Source organism: Camelina sativa, chromosome 9, assembly GCF_000633955.1.
Source record: "Camelina sativa cultivar DH55 chromosome 9, Cs, whole genome shotgun sequence".
Lineage (NCBI taxonomy): Eukaryota > Viridiplantae > Streptophyta > Magnoliopsida > Brassicales > Brassicaceae > Camelina > Camelina sativa.
Window position 1 is genome coordinate 19331490 of NC_025693.1, and position 24497 is coordinate 19355986.

Below are 24497 nucleotides of genomic sequence, written 5' to 3' on the forward strand. Positions count from 1 at the left end.
TCGGCTTTATCCGTTTTGGCAGCACGTTTTTAGTTGTCAAATTGGTCACGACGCATTAGATGAAGAGCATCTTCAATAAACGACGCAAAGACAACACCAAGAAAAAAAAACTCTCCTTTATTGTACTGCAATAATCTCTTATCAACTTTATTTCCATTTTTGTAATTTAACTATACCCTTCACCACCATGTGCTCTTTTAACCATGAAAAACATATTAAAAAGGTAACTTTTAAACCACGAACCAATTGAGAAAGCAAATCCACTTGCCTACAATCTAAGAAGACTCATCATCAATGATTCGAGCAAGATGGTATTTTGTTGTGTGTTTAGGGTTTTTCGAGGAATTGCTGAGCGACGATGCGGCGCTGAATCTTACCGGAAGCAGTTTTGGGGAGGTTATCAGTGATGAACACTCTCTTTGGCACCTTGAAAGCTGCCAAATTCTTCTTACAAAATGTTTTAATGTCCTCTTCTGTCACAGTTGTTCCTTCTCTTGGAATCACCGCACAATTAATCTGATATATCAAGAAAAAAACTCTATTATCAACCAATCTAATTAAACAGCTAATTACGTTTCTTAAGAGCATTACTGAAGTAAGTTCACATAAAGTTTTAATAACTATGCAGGGCATAATGGTAGTAGATAAGGGAGACCAATTGATGAAATAAAATTAGAGCAACTTAAGCAAAGGTTTTGTTTACCTCTTCGCCATATTTTTCATCAGGAACACCGAATGCAACTCCCTGGGAAACGTCCGGATGGGTTAAGAGTACAGCATCCACTTCAATTGGCGATATCTTCTCACCTGAAATAGAGATTGTAAGTAAGTACACATAGAAGACCTAACTCATTGTTACAGAAAGAACATAATACTGCAAAGTAGCCTCTTTCTTTGACTTGTCTCATTTCTAACTAGATAGGGATTTCAATTGACAAAGTCTAGCCAATCCATTGGGACTATGCAAATACAAAGTTGATCCATATAAACGGCTTCCCATAGACTATTATACTTTTGAACAGTAAAGCCATCAAATAAGAGTAAATGAGACTAACCTCCACGGTTAATGAGCTCTTTGATCCGACCCACCAGAGACAAATACCCATCGGAATCAAAGTAACCGATATCACCAGTGTGGAACCACCCAAACTCGAAACCTGCCTTATTGGCCTCTGGGTTGTTCTTGTAACCTTTTGTCACATTTGGCCCTCTAATACAAACCTCTCCTTTGTTATTTGGCTCTTGTATCTCGCCTTTCTCATTAAGGATGGCCATTTCTTGACCTACGGGTTTCCCAACAGACCCAGGCTTGTGTGGACCTTCCTCTGGTAAGGGATTTGAGCTCATCAAGTGGGTTGCCTCTGTCATTGCATAGGCCTCTAGCACCGGTGCTCCAAAAGCTTCCTCAAGCCTGGACAATATCACCTGAACACAACCATAGACATACAAAACCATAAATATCTTGAAAGACATGTTACTATGTTCTCCATAAATAACAACTGGCTTGAAACAAGAGCATTACCGGAGCCAAAGAAGCACTGCAACTCCTGATGAACCGGAGTTTAGGGTACTCAGGCTCAGGATGGCTGGCGTGGCGGTCCAATATGATCTGATGAATAGTTGGAACAGCAGTATACCATGTAGCGTTATACTTCTTCATGTCTGGCCAAAACGTAGTCGCTGAGAATCGACCAGCAGCTGGGAGTGTCACAGCAGCACCAGCTCCAAGCGAGCTGAGCAAACCAGCTAACAATCCATGAACGTGGAACAGAGGGAGAACAATCACCGTAGAATCAGACTCAGTAAGCTTGTAAACCGATTTAATGTTCTTCACTGATGAAACTAAATTGAGCTGCGTGAGAGGTACACCCTTGGGACGGCTCGTGGTGCCAGAAGTGTGGAGGAAGAGTGCCGCGTCGTCCGGGCTATTAACGAGTTCCGTAGCTGAGTCAACGACCGAGTCAGAATCCGACACGGACAGAGCCAAGTCCGTGCCAGCGTCTAGCAGCGTAGCGGTTACGTGAGAGATGTTTAGCTTCGAAGCTGCTTCTTGAGCCGGTGCGTTTCCTTCTTTAGCGGTTAACAACAGCTTTGAATCCGAATCGGAGAGATAAAACTCAAATTCCTCCGCTGTGTACGCCGCGTTTAACGGCGCCGCCGTTGCTCTAGCTCTTATCACCGCCAAAAACATTATCACAAACTAACAAACAAAAAAATCGAAATCAAAATCTGAACACCATTTCTGTTTCCCATGAGATTGTTCCGCACGCAAAAATAAAACCAGAGACGAAGCTTTAAAATCCAAAACATATGAAGAAAGCTACCAAAAAAAAAAAAAAACTACCTCGACGGTGTTAGGGAAGGTGAGAGCGACGACATCGCCAGGTTTGATGCCAGCGGCGGGGACGAGACGTGAGGCGGCGCGTTCGATTAGATCGTGAAGACGCGCGTGAGTGAGATCGAATTTGCCAGAAACGGAGAGAGCTCGTCGATCGGGGAATTTTCTGGCGACGTTTTCTAACAATCCGGTGAGTGTATCGGCATCCATGGTTACGTGGAAAACACAAACACGAGAGCAAACGATGAGGATGAGGATGAGGAAGAAGAAGAAGAAGCAGAGAATGTGAAAGCAAAATGCTATATTTATAAATTAATCCGAAAGGCCTAAAAGATGCTGACACGTGTCATTTTTGAACCGACGTTTCGGTTTTTGAAGAGGTGGGTTTAAAATTGTTGTTTTAATTTGATTTCCGGTACAAACCCTGAACCGAACGGCTGAACCCGCGTTATTGGCTTCATCATGCAATAGTAATTTTTTTTTTTTTTTTTTTTTGAAATCATGCAATAGTAATTTTGATTTGTACATGAAATTTCCGTAGAAGTATTAAAATTCTAAATAGTTGGGTAAAAACTTTAAAACGTCATGCAATAAACAAAGCTTCAGAAAACATTTTCCTTTCTGATTAATCTTAGATTTAGATAGGATAGGTCATAGCGAAACTAAACTATAGTTCCATTAAAGAAATGCTAATGAGTCAGTCCATTGCGCATGTGACTTTTTTTTGACTCGGATTAGCACAGTTTCAAAGATGCTCCTACGTACGTAGCACTATTGTACAAGGAATATAATAATCTTAAGAATTTGAGGTGGATGGTATAACTAGCCGACAAAATTATGGGTTAAACGTCCCAAAGTTTGTTGATATATTATATATATACAAAAGAAAGAAAAGAATACTATTAGTGCTAAATGATCAAGGGGAAAAAACCTTAGAACGATAAGAGTAAATAATGGGGACATACATCTTTTTGAAGTTATCAATTTTGGTTTGTCCATATTATGATTTTAAAATATATATAGCTTTAGTTGGATTAGTTGTTTTGTCTGATACATGCCCACCATTTAAATATAAATTATTGAACTTGGATAATAATAATTCAACATCATAAAACGATTAAACTATGACTCTTTTTGTTTTGTTGTAATGTGGTGTTCATATATCTATAAGGAAGAATGCATATCTTAAACTGACTAATTTGGTATTTTATAAGCTTAAATTTAGGTAAGTGTAAAGTCATAAAAAATTAGGTAAACACGAATATATAATGTCAAACATTAATAAAATACAATTATCGGCTAAAAGAGAAATGAAAACAGTTATGAACTCCAACAGAAATTATTTACAACTCCTACCTAGCTTACAACAACACATGTAACAACTACTAGACCAATTTTTTTTTTAAAAACTTACTTTCGATAAAAGGACAAAAAAGTATTAGTTGAATATTGATATGTATATATATATATATATATGTATAGTCGTGATTCGTGAAATGTATTTTGTTACTCCAAAAGTATTGATTTGAAAGTTGAAACCACAGTATTGTAACACTGTTTTGGGTCTATATCATGATTCACTATACTAGGACCATAATTTTGCTTGCAATAGCGTAAAAAAAGAATCAGATTAGGATTTAGTAACTCAAAATGTTTATTTTACCTGGTTTAAGATTAAACATTATGTTATTATGTAAATAGAAGTCGATGATTAATAAAAATATCCTATACATGAAAAAACGTCTTATACAATTTTATCTGATAAAGAAAAAACCAAAGTCATATTCATGTAGCTGAAAAAATCATTTTCCCTTTCTCCTAATTAAAAACATGGTCTTCAATTCATTTAAAAAATGTAAAGCCATCACATAGAATAATTACAAACAGAAGAATTTGATTTGTGTTTGTTCTTCTTTACCGACATACACAAATAGAGAAGCAATGGGCCACACCCTCCATCAAATTGGGCCTTACCCTCCATAAAATTGGGCTTAGGTTTTTAAACAAACAATCGCAGTAAAAAAAAAATTGAGAACTTTCCGATAACCCTTCCTCCACCGGCGGAAGCTATCTCTGTCACCGAAACCCGTCAAGGGTTTTGACACTTATATCACTCAATCGAAGCGTAAAGAAGGTACTTTTCAAAAGATTTGTACTTTTTAATCAAATCCTTAATCAAATTTGCGATTTTGCTAAAAACCCTTTTGTGTGTTGTTGTTTGTGTGCTTGCGGGAGACAGAAGAAGACAACAAGTGTCACACTAATCATGGAGACGGCTGAGTATGGCATCGTCTACGCCGTCCACATTATCTCAGTCCAGTTCGGAACCGTCGTATCGGTATTAGTTTGATGAACCCTTCCAAAGATTATGAAATCTATGATTCCTGTGTTAATGAGTTTTTGGTGATGGCTTTATTTGCAGAAAGTTTGTGAATGTCTTCTCCGTAGAGGACATCTTTCTTCGCGAGACATCTCTCGTTTAGCCGAATCTGAAATCAATCATAACCAAGTCAAGGATATTTTGTACCTCTTGATTCAGCACAATTGCGTTCAAGCATTCTCTATTGAGCCACCTGGTTAGTCCTGTTTGCTTTTTTTTCAGTTTCTAATCGCTGAGTTTTAAGAGTTCCGAGTAGGTTTTGTGATAAGTAAACTAAGCATTGAGGTTTTCTTGTTGTGAAACTCAGAAAGAGAGTAATCATGAGAGTTTTGTTGTATGCTTTTTTGATATGTAGATGGTTCCGAGAGCAAAGCTACTGTACAGTACCTTGTGCTGCTTAGCAACATTCTTCATCGTGGGAGGTATAACAAGTTTTCAAGGGTTGTAAACGATGAACTTGGGTCTGAGGTTTGATCCTGCTTCTTCTTCGCTCTGTTCAGTGTTTGACTTACTTGGTTGTGCTTCGAGACATGCTAACCTTATACGTTTGATCTACATGTACAGTGCGGTGCAGTTCTTGATGGTTTACTTTGTAACGGTAGGCTTACCTTAGGACAGCTGATAGAAAGAGACCAAGGTGAGTCCTAATATCTTACGTACCTCCTGTGTTGTATTGCCACAATACTCTCATTGTAGGCGTTGGCTTTGTGTTTCTCGTTTTGATTACAATAATGTGTCATAACAAATGAATTCTAATCTGTTATACATGTTTTCTTCATACATGATCAGATTCAGAAAAATCGATAGGTTCAAAAGTGATCAAAGATTCTCTTCAGAAATTGGTTGCTGCCCGTTTTGTTGAGCGCATTCCTTCTCCCGAACCTGTTCTTGCAAACAAAGAACAAGAGCCGGCAAAGAAAAGAGGCCCTAAGGCTGCCAAGGTGATAAAGGCTTTCTGTTGTAGTATGTCAGTATGAAAACTAACAACTGTATACTTTTCCGGATATATCAGTTTCTTGTTTATTAGATCTATCAACCAATTGCAGCGACATGACTCTCAGTTTGACTGTTTTTTCTTTTTTGGTATTAATTAACAAAATTTCTTAAACTGTGCAGATTCTTAAAGAACCGGAAACCTTAGAGGAACGTGTTCTTGAAGCAGCAACTCCAGTTGACACAATAAGGTTTCCACTTGTATTTGAAGAAGATTCAAATTCATCAATAGCAGATAATGATAACAACATTACTGAGGGGAAGGTATCAGCATTCTTACCATGCAGTTTTGGAGAAAAGACATACATTTCTCAATGACGTAGCACTAAGTACCTTTTGTTTTGATGTTTCTCTCTGAACCGAATATTTCAGCGTAAGCAACGTGATGTGGACTTCTCACCTACGAGCAATGAAGTGATTTGGCGTCCTAACTTTGAGGAGTTCATCCGCCGCCTTAGACATAAGGTTAGTTACCCGTGTCTCTCATTTGAGGTTATTTTATTGGTATTCAAAATTTAATTTTCCTGATTTATCTTTAGGAGTCTTTTGACCACCTGTTTCTTTGTTTAAGGTGTGTGTGGAGATAGTGAAAGAACGCAGGGATGAAGGATGTGCCATTGTCTTGAGGGCAATGTTAGAAGTAGGAAGATCGCAGGAGAAGAAGGTGAAAACAGACAAGTCGGGTAATATCTGAGATGCTTACTCATTTTCATTAGATATCTTAACATAAACAAAACAAATTGAAGTCTCGATTGTTCTTTTTGGTGCGATTGATTAATCATTTTACACTCTCCACCAAAATCACCTATGAAAATTCTGTCGGGTTACTGAATTTGCTTTCCTCTTTAAACAGTTCCAATGTCGGTTGGTTCCATTTATGAAGAGGTTATAAAGACAGTAGCAGGTCGTACTATGTTACAAGAGCGAGTTGAAGCATGCCTTGATCAATTGTGTGCAACGTCTTCCTATCTACCAGCATTTGTGATAGAAATGGATAGTTCATATATAGTTGGTATAGTAACTCCATCAACAATCTATTCAGCTGATTTTTGTATTCAAACTTACCTTTTATAATTTCTTCTGTTAATTGGTTTTTGCAGATTTAAAATCAATTATCAGCGTAGCACAGAAAGACGAGGTGTGTTTCCATCTTTTTCTATATTTCCTGAAATATTTCTGAAATTGAAAATGAGATCTTTGAAATGGTTTCAGATGGAAGCAGTAGTTATGAGAAGATATGGGAAAGAAGCTTTCAGAATGTTCAGATACTTATCACAAGAAGGGCGTTTTGTTGAGACCGATAAGGTTATAAAGACTGTTTTTTCTAGTGAAATATTGAAACATTATTTTTTGGTGATAACAAGTTTCCTAACTTTACATCAACTTTTTATTTTTTAAGATTGCTGATGCCGCGCTGACTGAAAAGAAAGACACGCCTCAAATCCTTCTGAAGATGTGGAAAGATAGTTACTTACATATGCAGGTACTATCTTTTTTACCAAGTTGTAACCAAATCTTTTTAAATGAAATATTGTTTTAGATGTTGATTCATTATTTTCCTCTTATGTTGTTTTAGAAATTCGTGGTTACGGGTGGTGGTTCTGGATATACGTCCTTCTTATTGTGGAAGGTAAACAAGTTGATTGTGACGAGGCAAATGTTGGATGAGATGTATCATGCTTCTTTAAACTTGAGTCTCAGGTTGACCCATGAAGGAGATTCCGAGAAAGAGGTTAGTCCACGCTTTGAAATTACTAAAGATGTAGAGTTGATGAATTCCTAGATGTTCCCTATTACTAAAAAAATAAACTGTCATTGCGTTTGTGGCAGTTGATGATGTTGTCATCGAAGATACTGGAAAAGACACCGGAAGGAGCATTAAAGGAGAGAGTGAAAAAGGTTAACGCCAAAAGAATGTTGCTTTCTGCCAGTAGGTTTAAACTCGATGATGCAATAATGCTCTTCCATGACTTCTAAGCTCCAATTTAAAAACCCATTTCTCGTTGTCTTCTTCGTTTTGCTATGGTCGATTTAGTTTTGATTTACTTACTATCTGTGAACAGTTTTTTTTTTTTTTTTTTTTTTTTTCTGTGACATAATCATTGGTATAATTGATATATCTTATTAATATACAAGTGTCTTTTAGGTTTTTCTCTCTTCTGAAAACTTGAATATATTGGAATGTCTCTCAAGCTAATATTACAATTTACAACTATGGAAATATGAAGTAACAAAAATGTTTACGTGGAAAGATCCCTTCTTCTGACCAGAGTATAAATTATAACATGTCGCTAAATATTGTTCTAATCGGCACTGGCGTGATTTTAGAAACTAAGCAGAACAGTACATATATTGAAAAGGCAAAACAATCATACTGGAGACAAATTTTCAAATAGCTAAAAATACTTTGTCTACAGTAAAAAAGGTCGGCACGAATAGATGGCAAAATGTCTGATATGATCTTTTTCATAAAACCAGAGAAGCAAAGAATCAGCAAAATCAAAAGATTCAAGGATACAATACTGAAGAAACAAAAAACAGAGTTTGATACACCAAAATTCAGATCCGAAAGATGATAACAAGGATTCTAACTAAGAAGAAGGATCCTCACTTCTTCTCTTCTTTCTCAGCCTCTTGAGCCCTCTTGAGCCTAGCACCAGCATGTCTCTTGTTTGTCCTCTCAAGACGTAGCTTATCATACGCCTTGAAGGATGTCATCTCTGAGGTCAGCTTAACGAGCTCCATAGTAGGCTTCTCACGTACAATAGGCATGTAGTCTCCTTGGACTTGGGTAGCATTGGCCAACTCTTCTGGTGTAGAGTCACCAGCCTGACACAACACAAACAAAAACAGAACAAGTAAGAGATCAGTACCAAATCAAGAAGATAATGATGAAGACCAATAAAACATAAACTTGTTGCTTCGAAATAGTACCTTAACCTTCCGGGCACGGCGCGGGAAGATGACCAACTTAGCCTTGTAGGTTTTCAGCCTCTGGACATTGGTTTGAAGACCCTCCAAAGAACGGTTTTTGCGACGATGGTCAACAGAGATACCGATTGTAGGAGCCAACTTCTTGGGGATACCAGCAGCCTATATTAATAAAAAGCAATCAGTAATCAACAATCCCAACAATATTCAGCAGGAAATGAAACATGATAGCTCCAAAAACAAAGAAATATCCAGCCTAATCTAATCATCATCAATCAGAAATCAAGGGTACCAACCAGGCTAATGTAATCAACAATCAGAAACCAAGAAATGAAACTTAATAGCTACAAGAATAAATGACAGACAGAGAGAGAGATAGATGTTACAAACCTTGAGCTCTTCAAGAGTGAATCCTTTACCGGTTCTGACCTTCATGTTGTACTTAAGAGTCTGACCATGCACAACAGGGCGGAGAGGTCCAGATGTTGGACGAGGGAAGATCTTCACAGCCTTCTTTTGCCTCGCTGAGTAGACATGACACAAACACACACAATTAGATTCTGGAAAACCATAGGAGTAAGCTTAAACAGAAACATGACACAAGCAATGCGGGAGAGATAACTAACCAACTCTTCTTCTGGTCTTCCTGGCAGGCTGGTTGAACCAAGTCTTCACATAGTTCTGCCAGTGCTTTTTAAAGTGTCCATTGGGGATGACATTGTTGTGCTTCATTTCGTCACCTCAAGCTGCAAAAAAAACCAACAACAATCAGCTCCATTAGTGAATCATACATTCAAAAACAATTACTCTTATCTCTAAAGATATCAAAATGATGAAACTTTCACACCGCAAACCGTAAGACCAATCTCAATGCTTTAGCGAACATAAAACAAACAAAATTGATACAAAAAGCTTGTAATACTTCCAAGTATCTAGACAACTCTTCTTAAAACCATACTAAAGATGACGACTTATAAACTCTCAAGAGATCCCCAACGGTATAACAACGGCATCCAAACTACATTTTACAGTTCATCAATAAAAACTCTAATCTTACGCATTCCAATAGCGATACTTTGATAAATCTCTAAAGCAGAACAAACAACAGACTCTAAAAACGCTTATATCATCAGGTCAATAAAACTCGAAATGAACAAAGCAACGAACTTAGAAAATACCAGGAGCAGAGACAAAGAGAGAAGAAACACACTAGTAAACCCTAATACATAAAGAAAGCAGCGAGGGAGAGATTCACAGAGACAAGAAGTAGAAGAGAGGAGAGGAACGAGTAAACTCACAAAGAGAGAGAAGCTTCTTCTTGCGCGGCTGGACGGACTGGTGAGGTATCTCTCTGCAACTCTAGGGTTACGAGGTTTTTATAGTATCAAAGCCCTAAAAAATTGTTGTTAACTATTCGTCTAATTGGGCCTGGGCCGGAAACAAACAAATTTGGGCTTGTAAAATGTTTTTGGATATTTTTAAAAAAACTCAAAAAAAGGGAAAAACGAAAAGAGTCAAGTTGTGTTGCTGTTGTTTGCTTCCGTCATCTTCTTCCTTTCTTCTTCAGAGTCGTCTATGCATTTGGATCCTTTTGTTTGCCTAATAAAAAAAAAAACACAAGTGAATAATATAATTTTGAAGCTGAATCAGAACGGATTTAATGTGGTAGGCTTCTTTTGCGTTCGTTTGTGTTTGGAGCGTTCGTAATCCGAGGGATTTTGTACCAAATTCTGTCTTTGTTTAACGATAATGGAACAACGACAACAACAGCGGTAAGTCTCTTTGTTTCGTTTATGGTTTTTTTTTTTTGTCTTCTTGCTCGGAATTTATTTATATGGCTTTCTTAGTTGTAAGCCCTGACCTTAATCTCTGTGAACCCTAAAGATCTTAACTTTTTGTTATTTTGTATTTTTTAATACAGCAAAATCGGTGGTTTAGGTTTGAGTAATCGAGGTGTAGTGAGTGAGGATAGGATCAGTGAGTTGCCTGAAGCTTTGCTTTTGCATATATTGTCTTCACTTCCAACAAAAACTGCCATAGCCACCAGTGTTTTGTCTAAAAGTTGGAGATCTCTTTGGAAGATGTTGCCAAAACTCAAGTTCGATTCTTGCTATCACCGTACATTTTCAGAGGATGTTTGCAGATCTTTGATTTCACATAAAGCACCAGTTCTAGACAGTCTGCATTTGATAGTTGAAGAAAAGCATTGTGATGCTTCGGATGTTGGGATATGGATTGCAATTGCTTTTGCACGCCATGTGCGAGAATTGGTACTCAGTTTTGAATTTCACGCAGTAATGATACACTTGAAATCTTGAAACTCGAGTGTTTCAGTTTTTTAGACTTTCCTTCTCCGGTTTGTTTCAAGTCCATGAGAAAGCTGCAACTTTACTATGTAAGCTTCAAAGACGAAGAATCTGTTTCCAACCTTTTATGTGGCTGCCCTTGTCTTGAAGATTTGGTCGTGCATGAATCTACCAGTAAGGATACTTTCACTATTGCGGTGCCATCGTTACAGAGACTAACCATTGAAGATGAATACAATGGAGAAGGTGATGGTGGCTATGTGATAAATGCTCCTTCTTTGAAATACTTGAACATCAGTAGGTTAAGTGGGCTCGAGTTTTTTTTTTATTGAGAATGCGCCAGAGCTTGTGGAAGCAAAAGTCAGTGACGTTTCTTATATAACCAATGAGAACATCCTGGAATCTCTAACTGCAGCCAGACGTCTTTCCTTTAACTTATCATCCTTAGAGGTAACTGTTAGATTTTTAAGTTTTTATTTTATTTCATTAGGGTTCTTTTATCTGCAATGGGGCTACTAACATTGTTTTGTCTCCTGTACAAGATTAAGTATCCCACTGGTAAAATCTTCTCTCAGCTTCTATCTTTGGAGCTGCGTACAAACAAAGAAGAGTGGTGGAATCTACTTTCGCTCATGCTCGATAATTCTCCTCAATTACAAATCCTCAAGCTCATCGATGTAAGTCATTACATTAGTCAACTACCTTTTTCTCTTTTCCCAAGTGCTCTTTCTGATTTAAAAAAAAAATATATTACATTGATCTCAGTCACGGTGGTATGGTGATAAAGGCTCTATGGTGGACCGGAAATGGAATCAACCAAAATGTGTACCAGAATGTTTGTTGTTCCATCTTGAGACATTCGTGTGGACAAATTACGATTGGCAACGAGAAGATGAGAAAGAAGTGGCTACATACATTCTTAAGAACGCAGGACGTCTGAAGAACGCAACTCTCTCCACAAAACTCATCGATTCTACGGAGCTTGACAAGTTGGAAAAGAGACGTGAGATGCTCAACGAGTTAGCTAGTGTGGCAAGGGCTTCAGATTCATGTCAGCTCGTGTGTGAAGCTGATACCTACTCTTCTAGTTAATTATTATGATATTTTCCTGTTCAATTATGATTTCTATTTTGTAGATAGAAGGGATGATGATGAATGGAACTGCCAATTTTATCTATGTAGTGAACTTTTACAAATTTAGTCGATGATTTTCTCGGAGTTCAGTAAGCACTAAGCAGTTCAGAAACACACAAATAAGGGATGAAAGTGCCCAAACTACTAAAAATATGTACATCTCCAATTATTGGTTTTCTCAAATGTTTTGAAGCATAAGTACTTCACAGGGTAAATTGGCTGAAGTGACATGAGTTGGGGTTCTTAATAAAATCTAGCACCCATATTTAGTCAATTTGGTATATCTATACTAGTATTTTTGAAGTAGTTTTTGCTCAAAAATACTTTTTGGAAAGTTTTTGCATTTAATGCATTGACTTTAATATTAGTTACCAAAAATTTCAAAATTAGTTATAGGTAAGATTTTTTAAAATAAGAAAATTTGTCTACCTCATTTAAACATAAATATATGATTCTCTTTCATTTTTATTTGAATTTGTATTTAAATTATCTTGAACTATTCTATAATACATTTAGTTAATAAAAATTGTGATTTTTTCTTGCATATGATGTAATAAAATTGTTTAAAATAGATGTATATTACTCAATAGATGAATAAAAAAAATACCGGTACAATATCCCACATCGCCTAAAAAATTGGGCAATAGTTTAGAGTCATACTATAAAAGAGACCAAAATGATTCAGAATACAAATGAGTAGAAAGATTAATTTATCAGGTATTCAAATTTAAAAACTTTAATTTGGTTTATTCCGGTTCTTTACCTTAAAGATTTTTAAAAAGTTAAATATTATAAATATTTATATTAAATATTATAAATATTTATATTTTTAGAAAGTTAAACTTTATTAAATATTAATAATATTTAAAAGTTAATGAAGTTTCAAATATAAAGTTGAAATATTATAAATATTTCAACTTTAAAAAAAATTAGAAGACTTTTAAAATATTAATAATATATTTAAACTTTTAGGAAACTTCAAATATGAAAAATACTCAACCGTTTTAAGAATTCTAAGTATTATAAATATTTAAACTTTATAAGAAGCGTCAATCTTATAAAATGTAAATAATTACAATCTTAATAAATAACATATCAACTCAATCTAATATTTATAATACAAAACAATAAATATTAAAAACTAAGATGATATAGTGCGAGTTTAAATATTTCGGGACGATATATAGCGGGACAGGTTTCATTAATTCGGTGTTACACGGGTAAAACATTATTTCATTATTTTGTTAACACTATTGATATCAGAAAATAGACATATCTAATTAAATTGATTAAATAAATGTTATGTAAAAATAAATTATATTACAGCATTATATGGTTTAAACTATAAAATTAACAATTATTATACAATTATTTAACCAATAAATACAACTTATAATTTAAAATTTTTAATTATAAATAATTTGCCCTGCGGTGTACCGCGGGTCCTAATCTAGTATATATATATATATATATATATATATATAAATATATATATATATATATATATAGCAATCGCCAATCCAAAAGATGCTTAAGAATTGCCAAAAAAATAACTTTTGCATTTTCAAAGCAATAGATGAATATAGCCTACATCTCTGTTTTGTGTTAGCATTAACAAAAAATATGGCCTTGAATGACACCTGATTTTACATCAGTTTTTGGTTTTAGATTCTGTAAAATCCATTTTTTAGCCATTCATGATTATGAAAAAAATAGATTTTCTAGAATTTAGGAAAACCAGATTTTGAAGGATTTTAGCATTTTGTTCATAAAATCTAAAACCCACAAAAATCTGGTTTTTCAGCGTGATTTTTTTTTTAATTTTTTTTTCTAATATAGATTTATTCTAATTTCCTTAAATTCTAAAACAAACTAAAACTTTTTTTTTTATTGTGCAACATATGTTTTTTTCCTGCATCATTGTATCTTTTTTTTAATAAAAAATTATAATCATTATTTTATTATTTTTAAAATAATTATTATACATAAAAACCAAAAACTAATCAAGTCACCATTCAAGATTTTGAAAAAAAAAACTAAAATCTACACCAAAAATCAAAAACTAAAAAAACAAAAACCAAAATCCAAAAGCTAAAAACTAAAATCTAAAAACCAGTTAAAAACCAGCAGCCATTCATGGCCTATATGTTCAACATTCACCAAGGCTTTGTGTTAGTTGATTGATATCATCTTGAGAAAAGAAAAAAAACCATCATAAGCATTTTTTTTTTTGGCAAACAAGCAAAATAAATATTAGTTTATCCACTTTTTCTGTTTTGACTACTTTCAATTTAGTTCTTTCTTTTGGAGTTCTACAATTTTGTAACTATATACTTATTTTAGCAGTATTGACAACAAAATAACCAGTTGGCATGTAGGATATTACAAGGTTTGCCATTGGGCAAATTAAAATTTACACAACAAACAAAATCTTCGACCAAAAGTAATCTATATTAACATTTTTGAAGTACATTTTGTGTTATGCCCTTTTAGTTTTGCTTATTTAATTTTTTATTTACAACATTAACCCTTCAAAAGTTTCCAAAAATAACATTATTTCAGATTTTGTTTCCTAAATATTTTACATTCCATTCCAACTAAAAAATGACAGCAAAATCAATATAAAAACACAAAATATGATATATTTAACTACACCTTCTATTGTGTATTGAAAATTTTCTATCTATGAATCTTTTGCAAACCAAGAAAACAACAATTTGACTCCAATTTTGTTTTCCAAAACCTGGGAGTTTTGATTCTTAACGTAAGAAAAACTTCGATTCACATTTATTTAAAAATTATAATTAAAATATATATGTATATAAACTTAATAAAATTTTAAAATATTATGAATATGTAAAATTAAAAAAGTTCAAAATACTATGTAATATGGTTATATAGTAGATGAGTTATAAAGATGATATGTTGGAATTAATAAAGTATCATTAAATTTGTGTTAACACGAGTTAAATCCTCATTTTATTATTTGTCAACACTATTAATATTAGAAGATTTGACATATAAAATTAAGGCGATTTAAATAAGATTGTGTAAAATAATTGAATCATTAGGAAAAATGTGATTTAATTATAGCGTATAAATTACTTATTATGTATTTAGATCCCTTATTTTTTTGTTATAATAATTAAAAATCAAAATAAAATTTCAAACACTAAACAAAACAAACTAAATATAACAACTAAATAGTCATGAAGTATAATACAGGTAAAAAAAATTAATATAGACATTTAGCTACACGTTCAAAAATTTAGTTATTCCTCTATTTGCAAAATATCAAATATACCGCGGATTAAAATCTAGTATAGACAGTAATTTTGACACAAAACTACAAAAGCATGCGGACCTTAAAACGACCCATTGGAGCATTTGACCCGATTTTTAGAAGGCACGCAGATCCAATTATATAGTGATCTTTATATTTTTTGCAGCACTTAATCTGTTTCGTTCAGCAATAATATCTTTGTTGAACTTTCTTTGTTAGGTGTTCAAATAATCAAATTCACGATTGTGTAAAAAAATACTGTATTTTTCTAGAAACAATCAGAAAATAATTCATTTTACAAAACCCATTTTAGTATAAGTGTATGTTTACTTATATCATAGTCGATTATTAACATGCTATTGTGGTTGACAAAAAAAAAAAAAATACTCTCTCTGCTCCAAATTATAAGAGTTTTTGGCTAAAACACACAAAAATTAAAAAACAATAAATGTTTTACCATTTAACAAAATCCAATAAATAGAAAATACTACAAAATTTAAATAGTTAAATTTATTAAATTAATATTAAAGAAACTTGAAAAGTTCTAATAAAATGGAACAAATAAAAAAAGCTAAAAGATCTTATATATTGGAATTGGAACAGATAGAGTATATGGTAATAAAAAAAGAAAAAAGTGCGATTTAAAACCGTTTTCTCTCCCTACGACAACGAAGGCGATCGATTGTTCACAACAAAAGCTTTTAATATCTCCGGCCGGCGTCGACTCCGGCGTCGGCCGTACTTCTCTCTGTCTCAATTTTCGTTTGTATTTCCTTAGTTTGTATTTGTTATATATTTTTCCTCTCGGTGAAAAGAAGCGATCGATAACAACCTTTTTCAAAAACAACATCGACAGCTCTGCAACTCCGTCCGGCGCTTGATTATTCGAAGTTGGTTGGTTTCTCCTCGTTTTCTTTTCTCAGTTATTGCTTTTAGCCTTTTCATTTAATATACCGTTCGAACATTCCAGTGTTGATGATGAGAACATACTTGCATCGAAATGGTGCTTCACTGTTTTCCGGAGGATTCCATGTGGTTTCTTCCGTTATTACACTACCTCTTTGTTGGCTCTTGTTCTCGGATAGTAGATCTGATCATCGGTGGTTCCAAATCAATTGTTGTTTCTCAATGTCCAGTGTTTTTGTCGAGAGTTTTTCGGTCATATTGGCCGTGTGTTTGGTCATACTATTACTAACATCATATGTTAGTTGTGCAATTGGTACCGAACGTCGTCAGTATGATCTATTGTGGACGTATCAAAGATTATTACAAATCCACTCGGATTTGATATGTAAGCAACAACCGGCACGTAAACCACCATGAAAACTATATGTTAAAGAGGAGTGGAACGCTAACAACAGGAGAATCAGAAAATGTCGTATACCATATCAACAGAAATGGGTATTAAGTACAACCAAGATCAATGACATCTCTTACGTTATAAGAGTTTCGATCAATCCGAAAGTTATGCGATGTAACAGATGGATCGCTACCTATGACTTTCGAATGCGTTACCGGTATTTCATCAATAAAAAGAAGATGATTCCCAAGTATGATAGTCACACTAGATTGACGATAATGACGAAGATGATTAAGTATTTGCTTTTTGCTTCTTCGTTACTCAAACTATTGGTTGTAATTATAATCTCACTGATGATCATGTATATTTTCTGGTTCATATTAATAAAGGTTGTTAGATGTTAAAAGAGTATATGGCAATATTTTTTTTTTGTGTGTGCTCGATAAGTTCTAGAGTTCAGTTCTTTTGACTTTTTTTTGTTGTTGCATAGAAGATAAATATATAAAAGTAACTTATCATGAAGTATGTGGTGACTAAAAATTTAAAAGAAGTTTCTCTAAACTATAAATCATAAATAATTCAATATTTGAGTTTAAATCACATAAAAATAATAAAAGCTATAAATGTTGTTGATTTGTATCAAACGCTCCATTTACCTTTATTATATCAATTTGTATATTGTAACTACAGGTTATTCGGATTTAAACCAAAACTTTCAAAAAGTGAGAAACTCTATACTATGAATTCAGTTTGGTAGATATTTCTTTGTTGCGTATAACTCAAAATCGGAATAATCTAATTGAACTAAATCCGAAATTCAGACTAAACACTCTTAATAGCAAACCAGTTTTTAAGAGACTGCTGATGTCATCATTATAATCCAACACTTGAGGTTAGTCTCCTCTTAATCTAAGGGCTGTGGTTTTTTTATGGAAAATTCGCTCACTAAACTAAAAGATGTGTCTTTTAATCGCGACTTTTTATTCATAATCACGTCTTATGTGAAGCATCGCCTCTTTCTATGCTTAGATCTCACCACCATTAGTTGTGCCACTTTATACTGATTTATATACCTAAACTGGTGAAGCATCGTTTCATGAAACCAACTAACCAAGAGGTGTGTCTTTCAATTGCAACATTTTGTTCGCGTTCTTTTGTGAAACATCGTTTCTTCCTCTTTTTAATTATCACCATCTTTCGTTGTGCCTCTTCAGCCTCATTTATATACCTAAACCAATGAAACTGAATTGTAAAATGATTTTGTTCCTCATTCTGAATTATGAATTCCAACACAAATCTTTTGTGAATCTTTGAGAAACAGAAATTGTTAAACAAAACTTAAGGAATCCTCTTTTGAATCCTATTTTCCACGACGAGTCGACGACGCCATACTCTCACTAAGCCCAATCGATTTTGTGTCCACTGATCTAGAGCGTATCATGTATTGTACACTCCCGCCAACGTTTCAATCAATCTTACTTTGGTAAGTTCCAAATTCTTGGGTTCTTTTCATAGCCATACAATTGTTGTTCACATAGTGTTGAGTTTGTGGGTTTAGATTTTTGGATAATATTCAGGGACGAACAAAATCTATTAAAATTAAAATGAGCTTTAGAATTACTAAAGCATCGTGATTGATCCGTTTTTTCTCGTCTTCTTCTTTGGGGTTGATACGGAGTTTAGCCCTGTAACAACCCGTCCTGTGGACCCCACTAGCTTCAATGCCTTGCAGGGCCAGCTTGGGGTCCGTTTGGACGACTAGAAGTGAGGCTAGTGGGGTCCATGGGACGGGTTGTTACAATAAAATCTAGCCCACTGCTAGCCGTCCCAACGAACCCCAAGCTGGCCCTGCAGGGCATCAATCCTAACCCATCACTGTGGATATCCAAATCCACCAGTAGGTTATTGGTGCGCCAGGTGTTCCTCGAACTCTTGTTCCCACCTTTTAACAACCTTCCCACATGACAAGTTGCCACCAATTGATTGGGTTGTCACAAGTTCAACGATGAAAGAACATGTTCAATGGCTGAAATGCTTAATTAAAATGTTGCACTTCTTTTTAGGCCCCTTGATTATAAATCGTTTTGATAGACATGTTAAATTCTGCATGAATCAATTACATATCTTTGTACGAAATGGTTGTCTACCTTTTTATCATTTTTGTGGTTTAAAACTTTGCCAATTGAACCCAGCAAATATAGATTCATGTCTTCATTGTTGGCTATAACTGACTATGGTTAATAGTTGCAAAATCTGGTATTGACGTGTTAGTTTGTTTGTGTTGTTTCATTGGAGAGGCACAAGTGGGAAGAGATTCAAGCCATTGTGTAGTTGGTAGTTTCAGATTTTAAATAAAGTTTCAGTTTTGTTCTTGTCTTCTTTAAAAGGGAAGAGACAAAGGTCTCTAACTCTGTTTCTTCTTTTTCTCTCAATATTCTAACATGGTATTATAGGGTCTTGGATCCTGTCCAAGCACAACAAAATAAGAAGAACTTCGTTGTAAGAAGAAGAGAAATATCTTCAAGAAGAAGGTTCCAAAGGGATGAAGGAGATAGAAAAATCTTCTCAAGGATGCTAAGAAGACATCACTCGATGAAGTTGAGAATTTGAAGAGTTCTTCAACTGAAATAAGACGGAGAAGCCGCCTGTTGAAAGAAACAGAGCATGGCGAATTAGCAAAAAAAAGTGGTGTTATATTTGTGAGGAAGATAACAACACGGAGAAGTGTATGTTGGAAGAACAGAGTAACACCACTCAGCAAAAAGGTTCAAGGGAACGCATTAGACGTCAAAGAGATGTGACGGTGAACAAAGAGACACACCAAGTATTAAAGGAGAAACCTCATAGAAAAAATGGAGCATAAGAGAAAACTTACCTCGGAGAAAAATGGAGCAGAAGAGGATGTTTACTTCGGAGAAAAATGGAGCAAAGAACGAAGCATACCTCGGAGAACAATGGAGCTTAAGCGAGTGGAAAAGATAACTGAAGAAGACGGGGAAAAAGTTTCACAAAGACGTGAAATGATGGTGATCAAAGGAAGACACTAGGCAAGAAAGGAGGCTGCTTCCTAAGAGAGAAAAGGGAGAAGCAGCCAATTTCAAAAAAGGATAAGAAAAAGTGCACCTTAGAGAAAAAGAAGGTGAAGAAGGTTGTAAGAACAAGGGTGGTATGGAAACGTGACGAAATATCACAGAGGGGACGTGACAATGTTCACGTAGAAAAATTGAAGATGATAAAAGAGAAGCATGCGTGAATTAGAAACTCCAAGATCTTCTTATGTCAAACTGACAAGAGAAAAAGGAGGAACTTCATCAAAGAGACGAAGAGACAAGTTAATACCTTGTGTGGGAAGAAAGAAATTACCAAGAGGGAGACACAAATGTTATTTTACTCGTTTAAAACTGAAAGTTGTGATGACGAAGAAGGCAGCTCAGTGTAAGACTAAAACTCAATTAAGGGTGACTAATTGGTGAGTTTGGTTATGTGTGAAGAGACACAAGTTATTATGTTGTTGTGTCTATTTGTTTTCTATATAAATCAATTTTGTTTTGAGTTTGTCTCTTACTCTGTTTCTTCTTTATCTCTCAATATGCTAACATTCATATGTCTGTTGAAGTTGTTCTTTTCAAAGCGTATACGTAATGCCGATATCTTTTGTGAACAATAGTAGTGTGACAAAATTTTGAAATCTGTCTATCTTTGGGAATGTGTAAACTTTCTTTTTTTTTCTAATCATTCGATTTGATTATTCATAATTTTTTCTTTGGTCCATCCTTTTTAGGAGGCAAGGTTTCTGACAAAAGAACGAGATAACTTTTTAAGCTAATAAACAATATGTTTCTTGTAATGTGGTCTAATATTTCAAACGCGAGACTGTTTTCCGGACCAGTCGATCGTAAGTTAATAAAAACTTTATTGTATGAAATTTCTAATTTAAAGTTTTTTATGATCTGAACTAATTTTTTTTTTTTTTTTTGATAAATATGAGAACTTTATTGGTGAAAAGAAATTGTAGTAACTACAATAGCTTTGATACAAAATATTTTCTAAAAACAAGGACAAATTTGTGAAGAAGAAGAACAAGTAAATAAGAACATAAACAAGCCTAAGCCAATCTCGGCTCGCATTAGTCTTTTGAAAAAATTTCGATGGTTCTTTGCAAGAATTTCATCCCGAACTGCCTGTTCTAGAGCTAAATCTTATTCTATTGCGTCACAAGAAAATAGATTTGGTTAAGGAAAGAAAATATCAATATGTGATAAAGAAATAATGATTTTAGGTAGATCAAGTAAAGTTTACTTTTGCGTGATAGTAAGCTAGGTTGCTAAATTATTTAAGATACATATACCAATATACAGAGCCGACCCAAAGGCCAGGCCAATGAAGCATATGCTTGCAGCCGCATATTTTATAAGTTTTTTTGGCCCAATTTTATAAATGCTTCCTTTAGTCTAGCGGTAATAACCTTTCTTGAAGAGTTTGAGCTCTCCAATTTGAACCCAAGTGCTAACCTCTTTTAGTTTTTAATTCTTTTGTTTTCTAATATAAGCAGCCCCTTTTTTTATTTGCTGGTGGCCCTCAAAAACTTAGAGACGGCTCTGCCAATATATGATAACAAAAAAAATGAGAGAGACTAAATTTGCAATACCAATTTTGTATATAAATTTTCTTTTCCAATAATAAGTTGAACATATAGCAAATTAGTAATGTTAATTCATTAAGAATTTCAACTTTCCGTGCGGCAACGTACGGATCGACTTCCTAGTTAGTATAATAACAGTATTTCAAATTACATGCATTTTATCGAATATAAATTATCAAATAAATTTAACAATATTTTGATTTTCCTAATAATTTCTATTTATTCACACTACAAATTGTTAAATATTCGTTAACTATTCATGGGCCTGGACCGGATGAAAACAAATATATTTAGGCTTTGGTTCTCTCTTCTCCAGAGTCTCCTAATGCATGTGACCATTGGTATTTGGTGGTGGTATTCTATTAATTAGGGTTTTGTGATTCGTTTACATCTCATCACCATTATCATATCAAAGCACTTAGCCGGATTCGTGTATTAGGGACTGCGTTTGGAGCGTTTGTAATCTGAAGCAAATTGTTTTCTCTATTTAACGAAAATGGAACAACACCCACGCTATATATGTTTCTTTGTGTCGATTATGTTTTTTCTCTTTTCTTCTGGAATCCGTTTATTTATTGTAAGTTCCAACTTTAATTTCTGTGAACCCTAGAAACATTTTTTTCTTTGTGTTATTGTGATTTTTTCTTTGACAGCAAAATCGGTGGTTTAGGAATGTGTAATCGAGGTGTAGTGAGTGAGGACAGGATCAGTGAGTTGCTTGAACCTTTGCTTGTGGATATATTGTCTTCACTTCCAACAAAAACTGCTATAGCCACGAGTGGTTTGTCTAGAAGTTGGAAATCTATATGGACGATGTTGCCAAATCTCGAGTTTGATTCTTGTCACTATAATCACCAAACATTTTCAGAGGATGTTTCCAGAACGCTGATTCTACATAAAGCTCCGGTTCTAGAGAGTTTGAAATTGGAAGTTGGATATAAATGTGATGCTATGGAGATTGGATTATTGGTTGGAATTGCATTTGCACGCCATGTGCGTAAATTGGTACTCATTGTTTTCAGTAAAGGGCTAGTAGGCTACGTAAAATTCCCGGGTGTTTTGTGTAGATGTAATAACACACTCGAGATTTTGGAACTCACGGGTACAATTATCTTAGACCTTCCTTCTCCGGTTTGTTTCAAGTCCCTGAAAGCGCTGAAGCTTTCCTATGTACACTTCAAAGATGAAGAATCTGTTTCCAAACTTTTATCTGGCTGCCCTATACTTGAAGATTTGGTCGTTAATAGATTTAGAAATGCCGATGTGGCGACTTTCACTATTGCCTTGCCATCATTACATAGACTAACCTTAGAAGATCAACACTATGCAAACCGTGCTGGAGGCTATTTGATAAATGCTCCTTCTTTGAAATACTTGAACATCAATGGGTTCGATGGGCTTGAATTTTGTCTGATTCAGAATGCGCCAGAGCTTATGGAAGCAAAAGTCAGTGATGTGTATGATATAAAGAATGAGAACATTTTGGAAACTCTAATTCAAGCCAAACGTCTTTCCTTAGACTTATCACCCTTAAAGGTAGTTTTTTCCTTTACACTTTAATAAGTATTTTTTTATCTGCAATTTGGCTAACATTGTTTTGTGTATAACAAATACTGCCTATTGGTAAAATCTTCTATCAGCTTTTATCTTTGGAGCTACATACAAACAAGTATGGGTGGTTGTATCTTCTTTCACTCATGCTCGATAGTTCTCCTAAATTACAAATCCTCAAGCTCACTGACGTAAGCCATTTCACTCTTTAGGATAGTCTCCGAGCTAGCTCTACCTTCATGTATTTTGGTGATCTCTAAATATCTTACATTGACTGCTTTTGCCGCAGCCATATCACTACCATAACAAAGATAGTCGTTTCGGCTGGAGTCAACCGAAACGTGTACCAGAATGTTTGTTGTTCCATCTTGAGACATTCGAGTGGATAGGATACGAATCGCAACTAGAAGATGAGAAAGGAATGGCTACATACATCCTTAAGAACGCAAGATGCCTGGAGAAAGCAACTCTCTCCACAAAACCCATAGAATCTAAGGAGCTCGACAAGTTGGAAAAGAGACGTCAGATGCTCTACCAGTTGGCTACTGAGGTCAGGGCTTCAGATTCATGTCACCTCGTTCTCGATTCTAAAACTGCTTACGAGAGATGAATGTAAAAGCCAATTCGAATATTTTCTTTAGTAACTTTTACAACTTCAGTGCCCGATTGAGTTTTTCTTAGTTATGTATTTTAGTTGCACCAGAAACATGTTTTTTTTTTTTTTTTTAGAGAATTGCCATTTGGGAAAACAAGAAAGGATTGATCCACCAATCTCGATGATGAGCTATCAGCATATAACACGGCATAGACCATATACGTACTATCCACACTTTTAAAATCTTCTCTATTTGTTATTTGCCGGTTGACATCAAAACACATAACTTTTGGACTACAAAATTGTTGAACTACAAAAAAATGCTTCGAAAACTTATTACGGAATGTAGTTATTGAAAATTATGACCAATTAACAATATTATATACCGCATAATTTTAGTGCAATTTGACTCTATAGTGTGATTGAGCCTAAATTTTAAAAGGGCAGAGGAAAACGATCGGTGTCAATTTTTCTCACACTCTTTTTCTCATTCTTCTCCAAATCTTGTGCTAGCTCAATTGAGTGACTGCTATTGCACTAATTTTGTTAATCCTCTCTTACTGATTGAATAATTTTTGATGCAGAATCGTCACTGTTACCATATATCTAACCTTTTAGCCGGTTTCTTGTGTTAGGCTGCGTTTGCGTTTGGAGCGTTCTTAATTGCGATAGCACAGGGAACTGAAGGGGTTTTACCAAATTGTTTTCTCTGTTAACGATAATGGAACACGTACACGGTATGTTGCTCTGCATCCCTTTCGGTTTAACTGTAAGATCTATAAACTCTAATTCTTTTGAGCACTAAAATTCGTATGCATCATGTTTTCTTTGAATCTTAAAAGCAAAATCAGTGGTGAAAGTTTGAGAAATCGAGGTGTTGTGAACGAGGACAGGATCATTGAGTTGCCTGAAGATTTGCAACGAGAAGATGTGGGCAGTGCCGTGCTAAGACGAATTGTGGCTTAGGGCGGGTAAGTAAAATGTGTATTTTATTATTAGAAATATCAAATATATATATATATATATATATATATATATATATAT

At 34.6% G+C, this 24497-nt stretch overlaps 4 protein-coding genes and 1 pseudogene across 4 annotated transcripts; 3 read left to right on the top strand and 2 right to left on the bottom strand.

The window, feature by feature from the left end:
- Nucleotides 102–2634, bottom strand: LOC104711397 (oxalate--CoA ligase). Its single transcript, XM_010428099.2, has 5 exons — nucleotides 2345–2634; nucleotides 1523–2200; nucleotides 1056–1425; nucleotides 704–807; nucleotides 102–516 (listed from the first exon to the last, which is right to left on the bottom strand). The coding sequence occupies exons 1-5, from the start codon at nucleotides 2546–2548 to the stop codon at nucleotides 328–330; spliced, it is 1545 nt and encodes a 514-aa protein (XP_010426401.1). The 5' UTR covers nucleotides 2549–2634; the 3' UTR covers nucleotides 102–327.
- Nucleotides 4350–7862, top strand: LOC104711399. The gene is made up of 15 exons (XM_010428101.2): nucleotides 4350–4472; nucleotides 4578–4676; nucleotides 4761–4914; nucleotides 5074–5186; nucleotides 5283–5355; nucleotides 5508–5659; nucleotides 5835–5975; nucleotides 6084–6176; nucleotides 6283–6394; nucleotides 6565–6723; nucleotides 6812–6849; nucleotides 6924–7016; nucleotides 7111–7194; nucleotides 7288–7443; nucleotides 7542–7862. Exons 2-15 carry the CDS (start codon nucleotides 4605–4607, stop codon nucleotides 7686–7688), a joined length of 1587 nt encoding a protein of 528 aa, XP_010426403.1. The 5' UTR covers nucleotides 4350–4472; nucleotides 4578–4604; the 3' UTR covers nucleotides 7689–7862.
- LOC104711400 (60S ribosomal protein L13-1) lies at nucleotides 8148–10020 on the bottom strand. Its single transcript, XM_010428102.2, has 5 exons — nucleotides 9941–10020; nucleotides 9269–9388; nucleotides 9033–9166; nucleotides 8646–8804; nucleotides 8148–8540 (listed from the first exon to the last, which is right to left on the bottom strand). Exons 2-5 carry the CDS (start codon nucleotides 9372–9374, stop codon nucleotides 8319–8321), a joined length of 621 nt encoding a protein of 206 aa, XP_010426404.1. The 5' UTR covers nucleotides 9375–9388; nucleotides 9941–10020; the 3' UTR covers nucleotides 8148–8318.
- On the top strand, nucleotides 10183–12159 carry LOC104711401 (annotated as a pseudogene).
- On the top strand, nucleotides 20079–23468 carry LOC104715444 (FBD-associated F-box protein At3g49020-like). Its single transcript, XM_019229996.1, has 4 exons — nucleotides 20079–20134; nucleotides 21961–22852; nucleotides 22924–23049; nucleotides 23148–23468. Exons 1-4 carry the CDS (start codon nucleotides 20079–20081, stop codon nucleotides 23466–23468), a joined length of 1395 nt encoding a protein of 464 aa, XP_019085541.1.

Bases quoted from the DNA above. Each gene is read 5' to 3' on its own strand.
- LOC104711397 (XM_010428099.2), bottom strand. From the start codon at position 2,548: ATGGATGCCGATACACTCACCGGATTGTTAGAAAACGTCGCCAGAAAA. The intron at 2,201-2,344 runs GTAGTTTTTTTT...TTTGTTTGTTAG, and splicing joins CCTTCCCTAACACCGTCGAG to TTTGTGATAATGTTTTTGGC. The intron at 808-1,055 runs GTTAGTCTCATT...TCTCTATTTCAG, and splicing joins AGAGCTCATTAACCGTGGAG to GTGAGAAGATATCGCCAATT.
- LOC104711399 (XM_010428101.2), top strand. From the start codon at position 4,605: ATGGAGACGGCTGAGTATGGCATCGTCTACGCCGTCCACATTATCTCA. The intron at 5,660-5,834 runs GTGATAAAGGCT...TAAACTGTGCAG, and splicing joins GAGGCCCTAAGGCTGCCAAG to ATTCTTAAAGAACCGGAAAC. The intron at 6,850-6,923 runs GTGTGTTTCCAT...AAATGGTTTCAG, and splicing joins GCGTAGCACAGAAAGACGAG to ATGGAAGCAGTAGTTATGAG.
- LOC104711400 (XM_010428102.2), bottom strand. From the start codon at position 9,374: ATGAAGCACAACAATGTCATCCCCAATGGACACTTTAAAAAGCACTGG. The intron at 9,167-9,268 runs GTTAGTTATCTC...ATGTCTACTCAG, and splicing joins GAAGACCAGAAGAAGAGTTG to CGAGGCAAAAGAAGGCTGTG. The intron at 8,541-8,645 runs GTACTATTTCGA...GTGTTGTGTCAG, and splicing joins GCCGTGCCCGGAAGGTTAAG to GCTGGTGACTCTACACCAGA.
- LOC104715444 (XM_019229996.1), top strand. From the start codon at position 20,079: ATGACGAAGAAGGCAGCTCAGTGTAAGACTAAAACTCAATTAAGGGTG. The intron at 20,135-21,960 runs GTGAGTTTGGTT...TTTCTTTGACAG, and splicing joins CAATTAAGGGTGACTAATTG to CAAAATCGGTGGTTTAGGAA. The intron at 23,050-23,147 runs GTAAGCCATTTC...CTTTTGCCGCAG, and splicing joins AAATCCTCAAGCTCACTGAC to CCATATCACTACCATAACAA.